This window comes from Cucurbita pepo, chromosome LG14, assembly GCF_002806865.2.
Source record: "Cucurbita pepo subsp. pepo cultivar mu-cu-16 chromosome LG14, ASM280686v2, whole genome shotgun sequence".
Taxonomy (NCBI): Eukaryota; Viridiplantae; Streptophyta; class Magnoliopsida; order Cucurbitales; family Cucurbitaceae; genus Cucurbita; species Cucurbita pepo.
In genome coordinates, this window is record NC_036651.1 from 2,810,183 (window position 1) to 2,832,731 (window position 22,549).

Genomic DNA, 22,549 nt, shown 5'->3' on the forward strand with positions numbered 1-22,549 from the left:
AAATTGAACCAAACCAATTTGAGTTCAGAAAAATAAACTCATTCCCTATCTCGAGTCGAGGAAAATAAACTCAACCAATACCTATAATCTGATAATTTGAATTGGGTTGGTACGGTCTGTTGGGTTGAATGGGTTGAAGGTATACTCTGTTATATATTTTCAATTTCAATTTGTATTAATATTAAAAACATTCAAAATATTTTAAATAGCTAATAATTAGAATTAAGTTAAATGAAAATATTTAACTTAATTAAAACAAAAAAGCTGCAAAATAGCAAAGAAGCAGAGCGAGGAAGAGGGATAAGAAGGTAATTTTGGGTGGCACCTTCCCTCCGTCGTTCCTTAAAGCCATGGCCTCATAAACCGGCCAGCAATTCGCTACCGCAAATCCAACCACCAACAACTGAGGCAACATTTCTTCCCATCCGCCTCCGCCGCACGATCTCCAAATTCCGATGACCCCACCGGCCAAATTCACGGTTGCAACCATGACAATGGGCACGAACATCGGCGAGAAAACTCCAAACTCAAACAACTCCTCCTCGTACCTCTTGCTCTGTTCAGGATCCATTACTTTACTAGTAACATTGAAACCGAAATTCGAAAACCCCACAGATTTCAACACGAACTCCATGGTTCCAAACAATAAACAAGACAGCGCTCTTACACTCCACATTCTTTGATCATTCCACCATTTTCGGAATGTTCCTCCCACGACAACGAACTCTAACAGGTCCTGACCATAAGCCCCAACAAACAGGAACGCGTACACTAAAAACCATGGATCCCATACATTTGGGAAGATGGCGGCGCCATTGATTAGGGCAAGCTGGGGGAGGAAGCCATAAACCGCAACCGGAATGGACCACATGGGCCAGAATGCATAATGGGCGTAGGAAAAGCCCATTAAAAGGCCCATGGACCTTACACCGAATGTAATTGGGCTGTAATTTGAGAAAATGACTTCCAGAAGCCCAATAGCCCATCTCTTGATTTGATTCAACGCGTCGGGGAGGTTGATGGGGACGTCGCCATAGAAAGCCGCCCTGTTTGGATTACAGAATACACTCCTCCACCCCTCGGATTGAAACCGATAGCCTGAGAAAAAGTCCTCCACGACAGACCCATATTTAAACCCCAACTGCCAAACGACAAAATAAAATTTCAAAACAAAAATAAAAAAAAAGTACTCGGTGGTTTGAATTTGCGCCGCCATACCTTATAACCCCACTGGGTGTTAGTCTCATAATCACACCCCGCAACTCGATGGGCCAATTCCAAGATTTGTGGAGATTTAATGGGCTTTCCGACAACATGATTTGGGCCAAGTTGGGAGAGTTCAGGTGATTGGAATGAAAATGGGCCTCCAAAGAAAATCCTCCGAACAAAAAAACAGCCGGTGCCGAAGTAATCTGGGCCTAGAAGCCCATCCATACCGGGTGGATTTATTATGTATGGGCGCTTTAACTCGCCGCCATAGATATCATTTTTGCTAACTCCATGGAAATGTTGAGGGAATTGAACATAGCCCAAGTGGGTCGCGAGTTTAGCGTCCAATAGATAGCATAAGACGCGAGCTGGTGTTTGGGGGTCGTTGGAATACATGTCGCAGTCCAAAGTGAGGATAATGGGTGCGTTGGTCATTGTAGCTGATACTCGCAGCTGTTGCAATAGACACACAATAAGAGATAGCGGAGAAAGATTATGAATTTGAGTAATGGGATTAATTACCAGAGTATTGAGAGCGCCCGCCTTGAAATGGTGTCGGGATGTTTTACTTTTTTGCCTCGAAACATAGATGAGATTTGGTAACGACTCTCCGGTTATGTCTGTGTTCTTACTGCTCTCCGACAATACGTGAATGACTGTAGGATGATGTTGGGGAGTGAAGGAATTGGTCCATTTATCCAAAACCATTCTCTCTTCTTCTCCATTCATGAACTCTTCTCCAACCTTCCCTTCCTTTAAAAATTTTTCTACTTTCATTTTCATTTTCTCATACATTTCCTGAAATTAAAACACCCCAATTTACAATCAATCAATCACTTTATATATATATATATATATATATATATATATATATATATATATATATATATATATATACACGCGCGCTCACACCGACGGGGAGAGTATTGACTATGCCTTCTCGAGGCTCACATTTGATACCATGTCGACCGACTCTCCGCAATGGTATGACATTGTCCACTTTGAGCGTAAGCTCTCATGACTTTGTTTTGGGCTTCACAAAAGGCCTCACACCAATAAAGAGAGTATTTATTGATTATAAACTAATGATCATTCATGATCATTCTCCAAATTAACGGATGTGGTGTTGAGGATTATTGGGAGTGAATACTATCTCCATTAATATGAGACCATTTGGGGTAGTCCAAAGCAAAGCCTCGAGAGCTTATGCTCAAAGTAGACAATATCATATCATTGTGAAGAGTCGTGGAGAGTCGTGATTCATAAGCCTCAGGGGAGGCTTATAGTGTGCTTTGTTCGAGGAGAGAATTATTGAGGATTATTGGGAGTGAATACTATCTCTATTGGTACGAGGCCTTTTGGGTAGCCCAAAGCAATGTCATGAGAGCTTATGCTCAAAGTGTACAATATCATATTATTGTGGAGAGTCGTGATTCCTAATATGTGGGACATTTTCATCCACCCGAATACATTTTTATCGAAATATATTTTAATTAAAAACTATTCAAAGTGGGCTCAGAAAAAGACGTATATTAAATTACTAGGGTCAATTTTGTTCAGTCATTGTTTGTAGAAAAGTCTTCGAAGATGTTTAAATTGATTTTTTTTTTCTTTTTGCAAAATAAAATGAAAATAGTAAGTCTAAGGATAAATTCGTAATTTTACCTTATCCTAAATAAAATTAATAAATTAATTAAAAGAAAATACCTTCATCCTGTCCGTCCGAGTGTTCCAATCCTTGTTGGACACGAAGAAGGCAGCAGGATTCCTATCTACGACGTCGTTTTCCCTGCAAAACGGCAACCACTCGGCGGCGAACCTAGCCGCCTCCATAAAAGCGAAGAGCGTCAGGGCGGAGCCGCCGTCGTCGGACACATACACGGAGATCTTACATGTGGGGTAGTCGTAGGCCATGACGGACAGGGCCGTGTTGACCACGTTAATCGGCGGCTCCTTGTACTGATCCGCCGTACAAATAAACACATCCAACGCCGGAAAATCGGAGTCCTTCTTCAGTAACTCTTTCAGATTTCCAGGGTACTCACGGCGGTGGAGTGGATTCATCCGGAAGGATTGAGCGGTGACCCACATGAAGGCCAAAACGAGGTCGGAGATGAACAACGAAACAGAGACGAAGAAGGAACCCAAAGAGGTGGGTTTGAGAAGTGAAGCCACGTGGTAGTAAAAAAGAGCCAAAATAGCGCCGCCGTAAATCGCAGCGAAGAAGCGGTTAAATACGGTGGCGCGTCGGGAGATGCGTTGGGAGTTCAGTGGCAAGGCCTTGGCGGCGGCGCGTGCTCTGATATCCTCCATGATTTTCTGTTTCTTTCTTCTCCCTTGGAGATGAAGTGAAGCGAAGTCTCAACTAAAGCGAGTGGGTTTGATTTCAAAAGTAAATTTTCTATTTTTTTTTTATATAAATTTTTTCTACTAATTAATAGTTTATTTTATTTCATTTTTAAAATTTACCCACTCAAACCTAATTTAATGGATAATATATTATAATAAGTATTATATAAAATAATACGACAATATAACTCATTTGAAATATAATATTTAAGAGATTACTCACAATTAAAACACATTTAACCATAAAGTTCTTATGATTGAACCACAAGACAGATATATTTTGTACTAACTCAAGTCACACCAATCAATTTATATTTTGTACTAACTCAAGTCACCAATCTTACGCTCGCTCTCCTCTCATTTGAATGTAGTTTTTGATTCATTTATGTATCACTTCTTTGCTTGAGTGTCACGATAATAGTTAGTGTTTTTGATTCATTCATAGATCAAGTTTTGTACTAAAATCGTCACTGATTTTAACTTGAGTAGAAGATTTATAAAGTTAATGTCCTTCGGCTATATTCTTGAGATCTTATCTAACAACCAATAGAATTGAAAAGGGAAAAGTCATTAGCTACTAAAATTTCTCTTCAACTTATTATTTTATTTATTTTATTGTTGACATATTTCTACCGTGGGTCATATCCAAAACATCTAAAACAGACAGAGAGGGCACTGAGTGAAGTAGAAAAGTATAAAACATTTGTTAACAACACAAAGCACCAAAACAGCAAAGAAACAAAGCAAGAAAGACTGACAAGAAAGTGATTTTGGGTGGCATCTTCCCTGCGTCCTTCCTCAAACCCATGGCCTCATAAACCGGCCAGCAATTAGCCACTACAAATCCGACCACCAACATCTGAGCCAACATTTCTTCCCACACGCCGCCGCACAATCTCCAAATTCCGATGACCCCACCAGCCAAATTCACGATTGCAACCGTGGCAATGGGCACGAACATANAACCCACCGGCCAAATTCACGATTGCAACCGTGGCAATGGGCACGAACATAGGCGAGAAAACTCCAAACTCGAACAACTCCTCCTCGTACCTCTTGCTCTGTTCAGGATCCATTACTTTACTGGTAACATTGAACCCGAAATTCGAAAACCCCATAGATTGCAACACGAACTCCATGGTTCCAAACAATAAACAAGACAGCGCCCTTAAGCTCCACATTCTTTGATCATTCCACCATTTTCGAAACGTCCCTCCCGCGACAACGAAGTCCAGAAGGTCCTGACCATAAGCTCCAACAAACAGGAACACGTATACTACAAACCATGGATCCCATACATTTGGGAATATGGCGGCGCCATTGATTAGGGCAAGTTGGGGGAGGAAGCCATAAACCGTAACCGGAATGGACCATAAGGGCCAGAAGGCATAATGGGCGTACGACAGGCCCATTAAAAGGCCCATGGACCTTACACCGAATGTAACTGGGCTGTACTTTGAGAAACCAACTTCCAGAAGCCCAACAGCCCATCTCTTGACTTGATTCAGCACGTCCGGGAGGCTGATGGGCACATCGCCATAGAAAGCCGCCCTGTTTGGGTTACAGAATACACTATTCCACCCCTCGGATTGGAATCGAAAGCCCGAGAAATAGTCCTCGACTAGAGACCCGTATTTGAACCCCAACTGCGAAACGACAAAATAAAAGTTTAAAACAAAAATAAGAAAAGTATTTGGTGGTTTGAATTTGAGCCGCCATACCTTGTAACCCCACTGGGTGTCGGTCTCATATTCACACCCCGCAACTCGATGGGCCAATTCCAAGATTTGTGGAGATTTAATGGGCTTTTCGACAACATGATTTGGGGCAAGTTGGGAGAGTTCAGGTGATTGGAATGAAGATGGGCCTCCAAAGAAAATCCTTCGGACAAAAAAGCAGCCGGTGCCGACGTAATTTGCGCCTAATACCCCATCCATTCCGATTGAATTGATAATGAATAAGCGCTTTAGCTCGCCGGCATAGATGTCATTTTTGCTAACTCCATTAAAGCGTTGAGGGAACTGAACGTAGCCACAGGTGGTTGCAAGTTTTGGGTCCAGGAAGTAACATAAGACTCGAAGAGGTGTTTGTGGGTCGTTGGAATAGTTGTCACAGTCCAAAGTTAGAATAATTGGTGCATTGGTCATTGTAGCTGATACTCGCAGCTGTTGCGATAGATACACATTAAAGAAGAGTGGAGAAAGCCTATGAATCTGATGTAAGAAAACTGTAATAACCAAAAATAAAGAGACGGGAAATTGTCCCATGTTGCTTACGTTCACGAGCGAGGTCGACCTCCACTATAAAATAGAGGTCTCTCACTTCATTTTATCATCCCACTTTAACAGTTCAAAGTCCAGATAATACATTTTCTGACTGCTTTATACGCCAGCATTTTAGTTGATTTGAGTTTAATACTCTCATACCCTTTACCCCTAGTTTCAACTTTTGGTAAGCATTTAAGATTTGTATTATTGCTTTTGAGGTAATTTAATTTTTTGGAATTAAGTTTAAATTATTTATTATTTATGCCTAATTAGGCTAAGTTAGTTTAAATTATTAGTGGTATGTTAAACTATTTTATTCAAAATTAGTATTAGTGGCTTTAAATTATTAAGGTTTAGTTTAAATTATTTTATGCAAAATTGGGTGAGCTAATTCTCACATTAAAATTCTAATTGATCATTGTGAGGCTCCTTATGTAGAACGTCAACTAAGGCCAACAAAGTAAGTGATCTTACTATTTGCTCAGTTGAAAGATTTGCCTTACGTATGACGACACGTTCCCAATGACCCTTGCATGTGTCATTTATGCTTTATATTATATGATGACGAGATTATGATATGATGATGTGACTATGTTATATGAAAATGCTATATGACGTTATATGATGTTATACGACGATGTTATATGATGACAATGTATGATATAACATGATGTAAGATGTATGATGATGAGATGACTTAATATGACGTTATTTCATGTTAAGATGATGTGCACGTATTAAATGTCATGATGCATTACCACGATAATTTTTTTAAAACACCACCATAGTTAATGTTAATGATGATGGGCCCAGGGAGGTGCAAACCACCTAGGGATCCACTCACACTTGTGAGTCGTGCATGGGGAAGTACTTCACATCCAATTTTGTCCGGACTAGAAGCCACACTTATGATGTTTTAACACTATGTCCTTAAACATAAGTCGCATGTGTTTGCCTTTTCTAACCTCAATACTTGAGTCATTTATTAAGTACTTCTTAAAATATTCAATTCGTGTGCTACTTCTATTTCAGGTAAAGACAAGTCACCCGTATACGGCTGACAACAACATCACAAGTAGAGACCATAACACGTACATAGGATAGTGGTATTTCATTTTCTTATACTTAAGTTAGTGTAGAGTACTTTTTACTTTTAATGTTTTATTCAATATATATCTTTATGTTGTTTTAAAGAGGCTTTTGAATGTGTAAGTCCTTGACAGTATTACATAGGATAGTGGTATTTCATTTCCTTGACAAATTACGACGACGACAGTAGTAACTTTAGGTTAGTAGAAATGTAGAGTCGTTACAAAAACAAAGAAAGTAAGTGAGTGATAGAATCAAATACCAGAGTATTGAGAGCACCAGCCTTGAAATGGTGCGGAGAAGATTCACTTTTTTGCCTCGAAACATAGATGAGATTCGGTAACGACTCTCCACTAACATCTTTACTTTTAGCGCTCTCTAAGAGTACCTACCTCACACACAACACAAATGTCAGTGATCGAGTCTTCACGTGCATAAACATAAAAATACATATTCGGTGAAAATAAAAATAGAAAAAAACGAAAGGATAATCGAAAAGAAATAGGTAAGAATACCTTAATTAGAGAGGGATGACGTTTAGGAGTGAAGGACTTAGCCCATTGATTGAGAGCCATAAGCTCTTCTTCTCCATTCACCAACTCATCTCCAACCTTCCCTTTCTTCACAACATTTTCTACTTTCATTTTCATTTTCTCATAAATTTCCTGAAAAAATTCAAATACTTTACTTTTCTCTTCATAAATATTTTTAAAATAACAAAATAAATAAAAACCTTAGCTTTTATAAATATGTGCTCAAATATTATTTTTTGGCATAATTTTATAAAATAAATTTTTAAAAATGTAGATATTTTTATGAAAAGACGTGTATTTTGTCCTTATTAAATTATTTATGGTCTTAAAATTTCAATTTTTTTTAATTTAAAAAAATGAGACGATAATTTCTTTAAAATGTGTGCCGACGACCGTAGTTGAATTCAGAAGTCTTCGAACATGGTTAAATTGGTCCTTTTTTTTAGAGATTAAATTCGTAATTTAAATGAAGCCAAATAAAATATAATAATTAATTAAATTTTTGTTGTCTACGAAAAAAATGAAATTACCTTCATCTTGTCCGTTTCGGAGTTCCAATCGTTGTTGGACGTGAAGAAGGCATCGGGATTCCTTTCTACGACGCCGTTTTTCCTACAAAACGGCAACCACTCGGCGGCGAACCTAGCCGCCTCCATAAAAGCGAAGAGCGTCAGGGCGGAGCCGCCGTCGTCGGACACATACACGGAGATCTTACATGTCGGGTAGTCGTAGGCCATGACGGACAGAGCCGTGTTGACAACGTTAATCGGCGGCTCCTTGTATGGATCCGCCGTGCAAATAAACACATCCAACGCCGGAAAATCTTTGTCTTTGTTTAGTGATTCTTTCAGGTTTCCGGGGTACTCACGGCGGTGGAGTGGATTCATCCGGTAGGATTGGGCGTTGACCCACATGAAGGCCAAAATGATGTCGGAGATGAACAGGGAAACAGAGACGAAGAAGGAACCTAAAGAGGTGGGTTTGAGAAGTGAAGCCATGTGATGGTAAAACAAAGCCAAAATAGCGCCGCTGTAAATGGCGGCGAATAAGCGGTTAAAGGTGGTGGCGCGTCGAGAAATGTGTTGGGAGTTTAGAGGCAAGGCGGTGGCGGCGGCGGCGCGTGCTCTGATATCCTCCATGATTTTAGGTCTCTCTTTTTACTTGTTGGTGGTGTGAAGTGAACTCCCAATTTTATAGGAGTGGGTTTGATATCAATTTATTTCTGAGGGCATATATTTAAAAATATTTTTTTATTATTATATTATTATTTAAACATTTTAGATGCCGGTTGTCTCTTAAAATTCATATTAATATTAGGTCAATTATTATTTTTTTTAGAAATTGTGCCAATCTCTTGATTTTTTATTATTATTTTACTAATTCAAATATAATATTAGTGAATAGAGACAAGCAAAATAATTAATAATTGACTTGACCAGGATATAGTCACTAATTAATTATTAAAAAAAAGCAAATTTTTTGGATGTGTCTGCCTTAAAATGGAATGGGCCAAATGGACCCAAAGACATAGTGAGCACAACAAAGGCCCATAAAACTGATGGACCGACAAAGGCCCATAAGAATGATGGACCGACAAAGGCCTATAAGAATGATGGACCAACAAAGGCCCATAAGAATGATGGACCGACAAAGGCACATAAGAATGATGAGCCAACAAAGGCACATAAGAATGATGGACAACAAAGGCCCATAAGAATTATGGACCAACAAAGGTCCATAAAAATGATGGACAACGAAGGCCCATAAGAATTATGGACCAACAAAGGCCCATAAAAATGATGGACCAACAAAGGCCCATAAGAATGATGGACCGACAGGCCCAAAATAATGATGGGCCTACAAAGGCCCATAAGAATGATGGACCAACAAAGGCCCAAGGTTAGGATGTATCTAAGAGAGTCAAGGCGGAGCTATCACCGACAGTGCCGAGTTCACCGCACTCACGTCGACAGCCGTGAAGAGGCAGTGGAACGAGGGGATTGGGTGGAGTGAAGCAGTGACAGTGGAGGCGGTCAGGTGGCGCCGCCCATAGTTCCGTCGTCATTTTGATCTGCGCTGCCGCAGGTGAAGAGATTAAATCCCTCTTATAGGAAATCTCTTTCGTGTTATATCCTATGATCATTTAAATTAGTAATAAATTTCAAACATTTTTAAATAATTTAATTTTTTATTAATACTAAATTCACATTAATAATTTTTTCTTACTGTTTTTGTTAGCTATAATATAATATAACTATTATTCATAAACATAATTTAAAATCCTAAAGCCATTAGGTTTTAATGTCATTTTAATTATTAAGCACTCAAGTTTACTCTCATTAATTAATTCTAAATTAGAATAATAAAGTAAAAATTCATAAAAACAATAAATTAAAATATTAAAAGAAAATAATAAAAAGTGGGTTGAGTTGAGCCCATCCACAAATTTTAAGGTTTCCTTTGGAGAAATAAAATAATNTGGAGGCGGTCAGGTGGCGCCGCCCATAGTTCCGTCGTCATTTTGATCTGCGCTGCCGCAGGTGAAGAGATTAAATCCCTCTTATAGGAAATCTCTTTCGTGTTATATCCTATGATCATTTAAATTAGTAATAAATTTCAAACATTTTAAAATAATTTAATTTTTTATTAATACTAAATTCACATTAATAATTTTTTCTTACTGTTTTTGTTAGCTATAATATAATATAACTATTATTCATAAACATAATTTAAAATCCTAAAGCCATTAGGTTTTAATGTCATTTTAATTATTAAGCACTCAAGTTTACTCTCATTAATTAATTCTAAATTAGAATAATAAAGTAAAAATTCATAAAAACAATAAATTAAAATATTAAAAGAAAATAATAAAAAGTGGGTTGAGTTGAGCCCATCCACAAATTTTAAGGTTTCCTTTGGAGAAATAAAATAATAAATAAATAAATAAATAAATATATTATTCCCATTGGGAATTTGGTTTGTTGGAGCACTTAATGAATGAATGAGTGGAGAAGATGAAGTTCAAAGCAATGAGTTTAATTATGGATTATGGAAGAAATCATTAATGATTCTCCTTTAATCCCTTCTTATTTATTTAATTATTTATTCTCATCATTCTTCCCACTATTCTCTAATATGAGCTGTCACATTTTTTTTTTTTTTTAATATATGATATTCATCATATTCTTTCTATAATTTTTATAATTCTTAGTCAAATTATATTCCATAATATCAAAACAAATCTTCCTTTTAATATCAATGATGTAATTTGTTCCTTTTAATATCAATGATGTAATCGTTCATTCCATGTAAATATGAAACCAAGACTATTTTAATAAGTTTGATACGTCTTGAACGTAACCCATTTTGAACTTATGGGTCATTGATTTGGAGTGGCTTTGGTTAAGATTCAATCCGAACCGACCGACCGACCCCGAGAATAAAAGTTTAAGATTTGACAAAATGGGTATTATATTTACATAAATAGAAGAAGCATAAGCTCTACATTTTCCGACCCACTCATCATTAATTTCAACAAAGGTTTCCAAATTCTAATCTTCACCTCTCCTCCAAAGGCTTCTTGGAAATGAGACAGATTCTCTCATGTTTCTTTGTTCTGTGTTTTTCTTCTTTTTTTTTTTTTTCTTCTTTTTTTTCATTGACAAACAACAAAAGACTAACCCAAAAGATTATTTAAGTTTCCGAAGCGATGTACTTCGAGCTTCAGCTGTCGGCCGACTCTGAGGTTATTACCGTTCCATCGCATTCCATTGCAGACATTGTAAGTTTGCTAACCGAACTCATCATCTTCACATCTTGACTCGACCATATATATATTCTTCTGACCATGTTACAGAATTCCCTGCAAGATTGTGTAAAACCATACGAGCGTTACGCAACCGATATCGTCGAATCAAACAATGTGGTTGGTGGTGTATGACTTACTGCCACGGGTAATCGCCCATGAGCATCGTATCTCCTTCGTCGTCTGTGAAGACAATCTCCCACTTATCACGTGGGTGAAGTTCTCCCTTGATATCGAACATCTTTTCAAGTTCGTCGATGAGTTGGCCATACCCTTCCAACATCGTAAGGTCCACCGCACGTCCGACAGCCATCCCCTGCATTTGAACCTTCATGTATTGACAACCAACAAGAAGTCGATAAATTAGCGTATGCCCATAAAGTTCTAAACATGAGTAATCTGTATAATAGATCTCGTATAGTCTCACCTTGGTCCGACTTCGGCTGTTGGTCGAGCTGCTTTGCTTGTGCTGGATCTCTTTAGGAGGTACTTGTAAAAGTCCTAATTTTCTTTCTTTAGAAGCCTTTGGCTGGTCTGAGTTCTGCTCTGCATCAGTGATTTCATTTGGTGCGCTAATCGGTTGATCAGCAGCCATTTCGGGTGGAACTGGGCTCTTGGAATGACCGATGATATCGATCCCGAACAAGCGACAGCTTGGAGCCACCTCAGTTTTCCTCCCCTTTTCCCCAAGATCGTTAACTTCGTCGCTGCTCTTTGGATTAGATGGGTGTGGAGCTGGACATGTCGACTGTGCTGCTGGCGCTCCCGAGAAGACGGTTGACCAAACATAATTGCTGTTTCGGTCATCTGTCAAATTCTGTAATCGATGCTGCGAAACACTCCCGTTTGGGGAAGCTAACCAAGAGCCCTCCTTCGGAGTCCTTGATATAGAATTCCCAATGCTGCTAACATCCGTTTGCTTGTAATTCCACGTTGCGTGATTTTCAAATCGTTTCATTTCAGCAGCAGTAACGCTAAGCTGTGTTCTATCGTCGTGTGATTGAGTTGATCCTGGATGTCGTAGAGTTGTTACGGTTGAATTATCAGAATCTGTATCAAAACGTCACGATTAGCCGATAACTCATTTCTAACTCCTCCCACAGCCAAAAGAAGCAATAGTTAACTCTCAGCAATACCTGGAATGTCAAGTGGAGGCCGAAGCCTTTTATTCTTTACCGAAACCGATTGCGGAATGCTCGGGGACGTAGGCGCCACAAAAGGTTCAATCTCCCATGGCGAAACTCTATCAGGTCGAGGAATAGATGCAAGTTCATCCCATTGAATCTGGAAAGAAAGAGATAATACAATCAGAAATCGAGTTTGTTAAAGGAACGATGTGAGAGTAAGACTCGGGATTCCAGATGAAGACTTTACTCTTAGCGATCGCCATTTCGAATTGGGCCAGTGAGGAGATATGTCGTCAACTCCGACAATGGTACCCGAAAACCTGGTCGTATAGAACGAGTAAAACAAGAGTAAGTGATAACGCTCATGAAAAAAGAAGGCAAAAACGCATCGCAGCATGTTATTTTCAAACTACCTTCTCTCGGGAGACTCCTCTCCCTCGAATCTCATCTTGAATCTCATCCCAACTAAGAACTTCCTGTTCATTGCTTCGATGTACTTATTCAAGCTGACGATAAACTGGCTCGCCCTGGTATCAACCGACACGAAATAGAAACAGACAGCATGAACATCTTGATCGAATAACACGGAAGTACATAGAACAAAAATAATTCATATCACCTTGGCTTATAATAGACAACGAAGCGAGTTAGAGTTGACACAGCGTGAGATGCAGTAGCAAGCACTCCTAAGTGCATGCTGTCACTCGAAATGACAGATGAAGGCATGCTGGTTTGTTGGCGAGCAAGACGCCTCACTCCGACTCGTAATTCCCCATTTTCCCCTCTAAGAAACCATTTCATAACGAGTTAACAGATAAATTATAACCTCCCCATACCGACGAACATCCACAAAAGAAAACTCAAGATACCTCAAGAACACAAAAGAATCTCCAGCAACTAGTCTTTTCGAAGTAACAAACGTGCTCCAACCCGTCGTTAGCAAATGCCTTCGTGGTTGACCTGTCGTCCATCATAGCGAAGATTTACTATTATAAACCGAAAAATGGACACAAATTGAATTGAAATTGGCTATATGCTCAAGCTATAACTGTTCATAAACATATGAAGAGACTCACCCCTAAAGATATGCTTGAATCGCCACTCGTAACTATGAAGATCTTTGGCTACAAGTTCTTGAGTTGGGGTCTGTTGGGTCATATCCTGAGGAACATTCACACGAGAAGATCAGAAAACATATTGATATTCCATGGCGTGTTTACGAAAAGGAAAAGACAACTCAGTGAAGGAGAATTACCAATGGAGGCAGGCATTCCGTGGCGTGTTTACGAAGCACGGAGAATCCTCCATGGGTGCTAGTATCAGAAGCAGTCAAGACCTTGCAAAACGAATGAACTTTCGGTTTACGACACTCCGGTGGCGAAGGATCAGGATTAGTAGGTTCCTCTTGCTGAACAGAAATCCAAAATTAGCAAAAAGGGTCTAAAACTCACGTTTGTTTGTCCAAAATTAACAAAGAGTTCTTACATTTGAATCAGGCATTAAAGTTATCTGTGCATAAACCTCATCTGTTTCCTGCTCAGCCTAAAATTTCAAGACAAGATCAAACAAAGTGGCTTGTATTTAGAGGCCTAATCAAACAAAGAACCAGCAAGAACAGAGGATTAAGAAGAGAAGGTACCATCAGGCGAACATCAACAACACGGCAGAGAATTTTGGAGGAAAGTTTAAACAAAGGATGTTTCTGATTCAGTTCATGATTTGTAGATGCCTCCAACTATATGAACCAACATTTTTCAATCAAACCCAGAAAGGAAACAACAAAAACAACCCTAGAAATCCAGAAACAGAGCTCGATCTGAAAAGTTACCTGTTCCATGTGGCCTTGAGGGAAGTAGAAAACCTTGTCATTAACTCGAGGAACTTCCACAAGAGGCCCAGCCGATGCCTTCCAAAGCTCGGTGTACAGTCCATCTCCTCCCCCACCTGAGAAACCATAAATTTTCAGAGAAGAAAAGGGTTTAAGAAGAGGAAACAAGAACGACCCATTTGAAGTTACCTTGAGACGAAAACGACCCTCCTCCCCGATTAGCCATTACTGAACCTTCCCGCCTCCTCCACAAGTCAACAACAGCAAACGAAGATAATCCGAAAACAGAGCCGCCGCTGCCGCCTTCGCCGCCGCCACTAATAGCAAAATACGCATAAACCCACCTCTAATTATAACCAGAAATGAAGGTTAATGGCGATTTTATAGATTTCCCAGCAAGAAGAAGAAGAAGAAGAAGATGATGATGATGATGATGATGATGAAAACTGTAACGCTCCCAGCAGTAGCCGCCCCTTCCCCCCCGCCTATGGCTGCCGTTACAGAACCGTTTTTGGAAGAGCTCTAAAACCCGCTTTTGCTTCTCTTCTACTCTCGCCTTGTTCTCTCCTCTCTCTCTCTCTCTGTTTCTCTCTCTCTGGTTTTTATCTCTTTGGAATCCGGGAAAAACGCCGTTACAGAGAATGCCAAAAAAACCTTCCCCCCTTCCTATTATACCGGTGCCTTCCTGCTTCAGCACCCTCTCCTCTCTCCTCTCTCTCTCTCTCTCTACTTCCCCTTTTTCAATTTCTTCCTATTTTCTAATAAACAGAGTCGCAATCCATTATTTTGTTGTGAGGAGAATAAACATGATATCAGTTTACACTATTGTTATTGTTTTGGGTATTCATCGAATAAATCCACCCCCTCCCACCTCTTTTAATTTGAAAAATCCTAAACATTTTCCACTGTTTTTTTTATTTCAATTTTCATTTCGACCCTTTGAACGAGTCTATCTATTCTCCGAACCAACCTTCAAATTCTCACATTCAACTTATTATACTACTACTGTGAGATCCCATATCAATTAGAGAGAAGAATTAAAACCCTCTGTGTAATAGTGTGAAAACCTCTCAACATTTAAAAAACCTGGAGAAAGTTGGAACATGACTGAACCATGATTAATTATAACTCTAAAATTAAAAAGTTCACTTTTTTTAATTAGGACCCTTCTTAAATCTAACATCTAATTAAAATTTAGGATATATGAACTCGAGTTTATATACTTTATTATTTAGTTTTTTTTTTTCAATTTTACATTGTAAATATATTAATAAAGTGTCCCGACATGCCACATTTTAGGGAAACGTTCTGGTCATTTGATGCTCCAATTTGGCATGAGTCCTGTCAATTGAAACACATACCATATAAGTTTTAAACCAGTAAACGGCTCCGTCTAACATTGCTTAAATCAATGAAACTATTTGACAATATCAATAAAACTATTTGACAATTTGAAAGTTTCTTGTAAATACGTGTATTTATTTTGTTGTTGTGTAAAAACTTTTATTTAATGTTTTATTATGGAAGTATATGATTATTGATTTGTCTACGCTAACTCAACCAATGCATGACCGGTTATTATTATTATTATTTGTTTTGCGTTTCTTTGAAGCTCAATTATATTATTTATATATTATTAATTTACGGGCGAATGACATAGTATTCGTTTTCTAGTTCGAGCAATTCTATATTGAGTGGCCTTTTGAATATTTGACCGAGAAACATGTGAGTGAAGACAAAACATTTCTATATTATTATAAATTTTTAATTCATTCGAAAAGAAAAGAACCATGGTTAGATTGTAACCCAAGGGGAGGGGTGAGGCAAACTAGAGGCAGAAGAATGGTGGGGGTTGGGGGGCAAAGAAAATGGTTTACGGCGACAGCTGCCGTGTAATAACGGCCGGCGACGATTTAAAATAAAAATTAAATTAAATGTAGAGAGTACGGAAAAGACATAGAGATGCGTGTGGTGGAAGTTAACGGGAGAGTTGAGTTAAGAGGAGACAGAGGCGTCACCGTTAGCTGTTGCCGTTCCCTTTCGTTGTCTGCTTCGAAGCAGGCAACAACGTTGGCTCGGGTTAACCCGGCAGGAAAATTTAAAAGGCTTTATTTATTTNAGCCGCCCCTTCCCCCCCGCCTATGGCTGCCGTTACAGAACCGTTTTTGGAAGAGCTCTAAAACCCGCTTTTGCTTCTCTTCTACTCTCGCCTTGTTCTCTCCTCTCTCTCTCTCTCTGTTTCTCTCTCTCTGGTTTTTATCTCTTTGGAATCCGGGAAAAACGCCGTTACAGAGAATGCCAAAAAAACCTTCCCCCCTTCCTATTATACCGGTGCCTTCCTGCTTCAGCACCCTCTCCTCTCTCCTCTCTCTCTCTCTCTCTACTTCCCCTTTTTCAATTTCTTCCTATTTTCTAATAAACAGAGTCGCAATCCATTATTTTGTTGTGAGGAGAATAAACATGATATCAGTTTACACTATTGTTATTGTTTTGGGTATTCATCGAATAAATCCACCCCCTCCCACCTCTTTTAATTTGAAAAATCCTAAACATTTTCCACTGTTTTTTTTATTTCAATTTTCATTTCGACCCTTTGAACGAGTCTATCTATTCTCCGAACCAACCTTCAAATTCTCACATTCAACTTATTATACTACTACTGTGAGATCCCATATCAATTAGAGAGAAGAATTAAAACCCTCTGTGTAATAGTGTGAAAACCTCTCAACATTTAAAAAACCTGGAGAAAGTTGGAACATGACTGAACCATGATTAATTATAACTCTAAAATTAAAAAGTTCACTTTTTTTAATTAGGACCCTTCTTAAATCTAACATCTAATTAAAATTTAGGATATATGAACTCGAGTTTATATACTTTATTATTTAGTTTTTTTTTTTCAATTTTACATTGTAAATATATTAATAAAGTGTCCCGACATGCCACATTTTAGGGAAACGTTCTGGTCATTTGATGCTCCAATTTGGCATGAGTCCTGTCAATTGAAACACATACCATATAAGTTTTAAACCAGTAAACGGCTCCGTCTAACATTGCTTAAATCAATGAAACTATTTGACAATATCAATAAAACTATTTGACAATTTGAAAGTTTCTTGTAAATACGTGTATTTATTTTGTTGTTGTGTAAAAACTTTTATTTAATGTTTTATTATGGAAGTATATGATTATTGATTTGTCTACGCTAACTCAACCAATGCATGACCGGTTATTATTATTATTATTTGTTTTGCGTTTCTTTGAAGCTCAATTATATTATTTATATATTATTAATTTACGGGCGAATGACATAGTATTCGTTTTCTAGTTCGAGCAATTCTATATTGAGTGGCCTTTTGAATATTTGACCGAGAAACATGTGAGTGAAGACAAAACATTTCTATATTATTATAAATTTTTAATTCATTCGAAAAGAAAAGAACCATGGTTAGATTGTAACCCAAGGGGAGGGGTGAGGCAAACTAGAGGCAGAAGAATGGTGGGGGTTGGGGGGCAAAGAAAATGGTTTACGGCGACAGCTGCCGTGTAATAACGGCCGGCGACGATTTAAAATAAAAATTAAATTAAATGTAGAGAGTACGGAAAAGACATAGAGATGCGTGTGGTGGAAGTTAACGGGAGAGTTGAGTTAAGAGGAGACAGAGGCGTCACCGTTAGCTGTTGCCGTTCCCTTTCGTTGTCTGCTTCGAAGCAGGCAACAACGTTGGCTCGGGTTAACCCGGCAGGAAAATTTAAAAGGCTTTATTTATTTATTTATTTATTTTAATATTTACATATTATTTTGTTTTTTTTATATTCTATTTATGTTGGGTTGTTTTTCTTTATTTCCCCCCTGCCTTTCTTGTTGTCAGATGCTTATAATTGTAAGTTTGACCTTGATGTGTGGTCATAATTGCTGAATATGCCACTCCACTTTACATGGGTCCCACGTGTAAACGTGGGGATAATTCTTAAATTTTTTCTCCTCTCTTTGACCAATTATTTTTCCTTCCCAATCCCAGATAATCTGCCACCAGTTGAGTGGTCCTGCTCTCTACACGTCACCACATGTTCTGTTTTATTGGGAAATTTCCATCTCCTAAAAATATTAATTATTACGTTCCCTCTAGTATATACTCCCTCCTATATTATCATAAATGCCCTTTCCCTATCACCTCGGTCCCGCTCTCAAATCATCGTCAGCTAAGTTTCTTTACAATTCTATATAGTTTAAAATTATATATTTAGAATTATTGACACGATCAATCTTATTTATGTAATGATTCAAATCTCTAAGATATTTGATGAACTGAAAGTAATTATTAGATAATTCATTATTTGGTTATTCTTTTTTATCGTGAAAGAAGAATTTAAAATTTAATTAGATTAATTAAATGAAAGGTTTCTATTATTCCTTCGCATCTTCTAACACATTAACCAAACTTTGTGTCCCCTAAGATATTATATATTTATACCTATCCAAGATGCTTTCCACAAATTTCTTCTTCTTCTTCCTTTTTTTTTNTTTATTATTTAGTTTTTTTTTTTCAATTTTACATTGTAAATATATTAATAAGGTGTCCCGACATGCCACATTTTAGGGAAACGTTCTGGTCATTTGATGCTCCAATTTGGCACGAGTCCTGTCAATTGAAACACATACCATATAAGTTTTAAACCAGTAAACGACTCCGTCTAACATTGCTTAAATCAATGAAACTATTTGACAATATCAATAAAACTATTTGACAATTTGAAAGTTTCTNTTTATTTTTATGGGACAAAAATAAGTGGAATTCCACATTTTTCACATTCAATATAAACTTTTTAACTAAAATTTATGTATGAGTGGGTCTAATGCCTATTTTTAGTTCGAAATAAAAAATAATAATAAAATTTTTATGTCAAATTCTATATCAGTTCTAGAGGCTAACGAGACAATTTTATAAGGATGTGGAAACTTCTAATTTCGGTGGATATTGGGCGATGTACTAGCGAAGACGCTGAGTCCTGAAGGAGGTAACACCGAGTAGTGCGCCAACGAGAACGTTGTGCCCCAAAGAGTTAGATTGTGAGATCCCACATTAGTTGTAGAGGCGAACAAAATATTTTTTTTTATAAGAGAGTGGAAATTTCTCCCTATGAAAAACTTGAAAGAAAAAGTTCAAACAAAATAATATTTGCTGGAAGTGAACTTAAAGTGTTTCAAACATTTTTCTTTTTTAAATCAAGGTTATATCTGTCTATGAATTGGATTAAAAATTCAAATATTTATTTATGGAGATACCAGTATTAAATAAATAGTTATTAAAAGTAATTTTTGATTTTTTAACATTAAATATTAGAAATATTATCGTGCATCTTACGCTATTTATTTGAATTTTCGATGCCTTTATGAACTACTTACTCAATATGGATTGACGCGGTTACAGTTCAATGTATATGAGCTATGTAACCTAATGTCTTCAGCTTCACGCGTTTTATTTATTTAAATTGTCGTTTGTGACTTTATCTTGACTCCTTTATATTTACGGTTAACTACTTTAATGTACCTACTATATTTACTCGAAGAAAAACATTAATTATCTTACTCAATATGAATCGATGCGGTTACATTTTTTTGGTTCGCGTCCCTCAACTTAATTTATACGTCTCGGAATGTGTCGTGTTGAAAATTATGTTTTTATATATATATATATATATTTTTTTTATATAAAAAAAATATTCTCATTCAAAAAGGGTTGTGGAACGATATCTTAAAAAGGGATTTCATTCTATCAAAACATATCAAGATGATCTCGCCGTAATTAATTTAGTATATTGTGATTCAATTTATTTGTAGAATATGTTTCTTTTTTCTTTCTTTTTTTTTTTTTTTAATTATTTTCATTATTGTTCGTAAAGAGTTTTGACTTTGGAATAATTGTCTTTCAAACATCATGTTTACGACCTAAATTATAAGTAAACCAAATTAAAATGTTTTTTAAGGAAGATTCTATGAAATTACAAGGAAAATTTGTTTTATTTATTTACAAATTGTGGTGCATTTGTTGTAAATTTGTTTACATTTTTTTAGAAGTTTCTTTTGAATATCAATTCATTTATAAGCCTTTTGACCACCGATCTAAAAAAAGCTCGTGAAAAAACATGGATTATTGTGCCTCTATAGCAACTCAAGCCCTGTCCTTTTTAAGCTTTCCTTGTTGGGCTTCTCCTCAAAATTTTAAAACGCGTCTAGTAAGAAGAGGTTTTCACACCCTTGTAAAGAATATTTTGTTCCCCCCTTTAACCGATGTGGGACCTCACAGTCTATCTCCTTTTGGGGCTCAGCGTTCCCGTTGACATATCACCCAGTGTCCACCTCCCTCAGGGCCTAAAATCCTCATTGGCACACGACCTAGTGTCCACCCTATCTTCTTGCAACTATAACAACCCCACACATGACTTAGACGTGGATCTCACAACCTCTCTCCTATCTCTAAGAACACAACACTTTCCNCTAAATTTTAAAACTCGTCTAGTAAGAAGATGTTTCCACACCCTTGTAAAGAATATTTTGTTCCCCCCTTTAACCGATGTGGGATCTCACAGTCCATCTCCCTTTGGGGCTCAGCGTTCCCGTTGACATATCACCCAGTGTCCACCTCCCTCAGGGCCTAAAATCCTCATTGGCACACGACCTAGTGTCCACCCTATCTTCTTGCAACTATAACAACCCCACACATGATTTAGATGTGGGATCTCACAACCTCTCTCCTATCTCTAAGAGCAGAGAAGCGAACACCTTCCACCTTCTTGCTTCTTTGTTTTCTCAAGCTCTTTCAAAGTAGAGCAACCCCATCAAGACGACCGAATCACGTACATGATTTAAATCACATTACAAGCCTTTTCCATTATCTTATTCCTCTATTATGGAAATTACCATCAATTTAAGCTTACGTAATCCTTTTTCGATTATATTTAATCTCAGTCATTCATCAGAGACCATTACGATAAAGAATTGAAAAGTAATTTGACACAAACAATAAGATTGGACGTAAATCAATACAATAATTGGGATTTAAAGCTCAATAATATGACTCTAATCTTGGATTTGAGAAATAATTTAAACAATATTTGTAGAGCCCACAATCGCGATTACACTCGATGGTTTAGTGGCAATGGATAAGCATTTATATAAGGAAAGTTTTAATTTTTAAAATTTTAAAAATTTATAAAGAGAAAAAAGGTTTATAAAGTTGAATTTTATTTTAATTGTAATGGAGAAGAAGATGGACTATGGTTAGGACAAGCCAATAAAGATATGGTAATGTGTATGTGTTGGCTGTACCTCTACATAATTAGGGCACCAGATAGTTATTTCTTAAGCTATACTTTAATATTCTGACACGTGTCCATTATTATGCTAATAATTAAATATTATAAGCTGTCCCTTGCCTCTATTCAAGGGTTGGGGTCTATTTCTCTTTATTTATTTATTTATTTATTATTCACCCAAATTACACTTTTATAGCCCAAAAAGGAGATAATGCTACTTTTTGGTTGATGTAATTAAAAGATTAACGAAATAATAATAATAATAATAATAATAATAGATGGTGAATTCAATAGAAAATAAGAATGTATTTTTATTATTTAATTATTGAAAATATTAATAGTTAAATTGATGCTTTAAAAACTAGAGGTTAAAAAAAAAAAATTAATTAATTTTATACCTTCCAAAATTTTGAATTAGATGTGTGAAGCTCGAGCTAAATTAATACAAATATACTTTAAAATAATTCTATTCAAAATTTAAAAAAATATTCTTTAAGTTTAAATTAACTTAAATTTTAATATTCTTAATTTTTTTAAAAGTAATTCAAAAATATATTTGAACTTTTTTACCTAACTTCAAAAATATTTTTAATTTAAAGATAAAAAATAAAAATAATTTTTTGGTTAATATTAAGTTTAAAAAATACTTATCAACTTTTGAGAGTAACGTTAAAAAGTTTGGACATAATGTATGAAGTATCGATAGACAGTTTTTGTCCGACGATAAATTTTTAATTTTTTTTATGAAAGTTACGAATAATAATGCTACTTTTAAAATTTAATGTATATTTTTTAAAATATAGTATTAACAGTAGAAATTTTTTAAAATTTTAAAAGATTGACGAGTACTTTTGAAACACTATTAAAATTTGAAGGTTATTTTTAAAATAAATCATTTCCTTCTAAAATCAAGAATAAAAATAAATTTAAAATTTGAAGGAGTTATTTTGATGAATTTAGAAAGAAAGGAGGGTAGTTTAGGTAGAGAAAAAATGAGATGAATAATGATGATTAAGACAATGATT

At 36.6% G+C, this 22,549-nt stretch overlaps 3 protein-coding genes across 3 annotated transcripts; all 3 read right to left on the reverse strand.

The window, feature by feature from the left end:
• Nucleotides 1–222: 222 nt before the first annotated feature.
• Nucleotides 223–3,605, reverse strand: LOC111809652 (cellulose synthase-like protein G2). Its single transcript, XM_023696029.1, has 4 exons — nt 2,917–3,605; nt 1,732–2,007; nt 1,219–1,662; nt 223–1,141 (listed from the first exon to the last, which is right to left on the reverse strand). The coding sequence occupies exons 1-4, from the start codon at nt 3,520–3,522 to the stop codon at nt 251–253; spliced, it is 2,217 nt and encodes a 738-aa protein (XP_023551797.1). The 5' UTR covers nt 3,523–3,605; the 3' UTR covers nt 223–250.
• Nucleotides 3,606–4,141: 536 nt separating this feature from the next.
• LOC111809762 (cellulose synthase-like protein G2) lies at nt 4,142–8,662 on the reverse strand. Its single transcript, XM_023696169.1, has 6 exons — nt 7,978–8,662; nt 7,430–7,579; nt 7,177–7,302; nt 5,280–5,723; nt 4,452–5,204; nt 4,142–4,417 (listed from the first exon to the last, which is right to left on the reverse strand). The coding sequence occupies exons 1-6, from the start codon at nt 8,584–8,586 to the stop codon at nt 4,265–4,267; spliced, it is 2,235 nt and encodes a 744-aa protein (XP_023551937.1). The 5' UTR covers nt 8,587–8,662; the 3' UTR covers nt 4,142–4,264.
• A 2,238-nt stretch (nt 8,663–10,900) lies between these two features.
• LOC111810594 (auxin response factor 9) lies at nt 10,901–14,968 on the reverse strand. The gene is made up of 14 exons (XM_023697324.1): nt 14,397–14,968; nt 14,208–14,323; nt 14,019–14,114; nt 13,865–13,921; nt 13,635–13,787; nt 13,456–13,540; nt 13,249–13,339; nt 12,999–13,163; nt 12,793–12,906; nt 12,627–12,699; nt 12,389–12,536; nt 11,680–12,302; nt 11,393–11,580; nt 10,901–11,309 (listed from the first exon to the last, which is right to left on the reverse strand). Exons 1-14 carry the CDS (start codon nt 14,431–14,433, stop codon nt 11,171–11,173), a joined length of 2,085 nt encoding a protein of 694 aa, XP_023553092.1. The 5' UTR covers nt 14,434–14,968; the 3' UTR covers nt 10,901–11,170.
• Nucleotides 14,969–22,549: the final 7,581 nt, after the last annotated feature.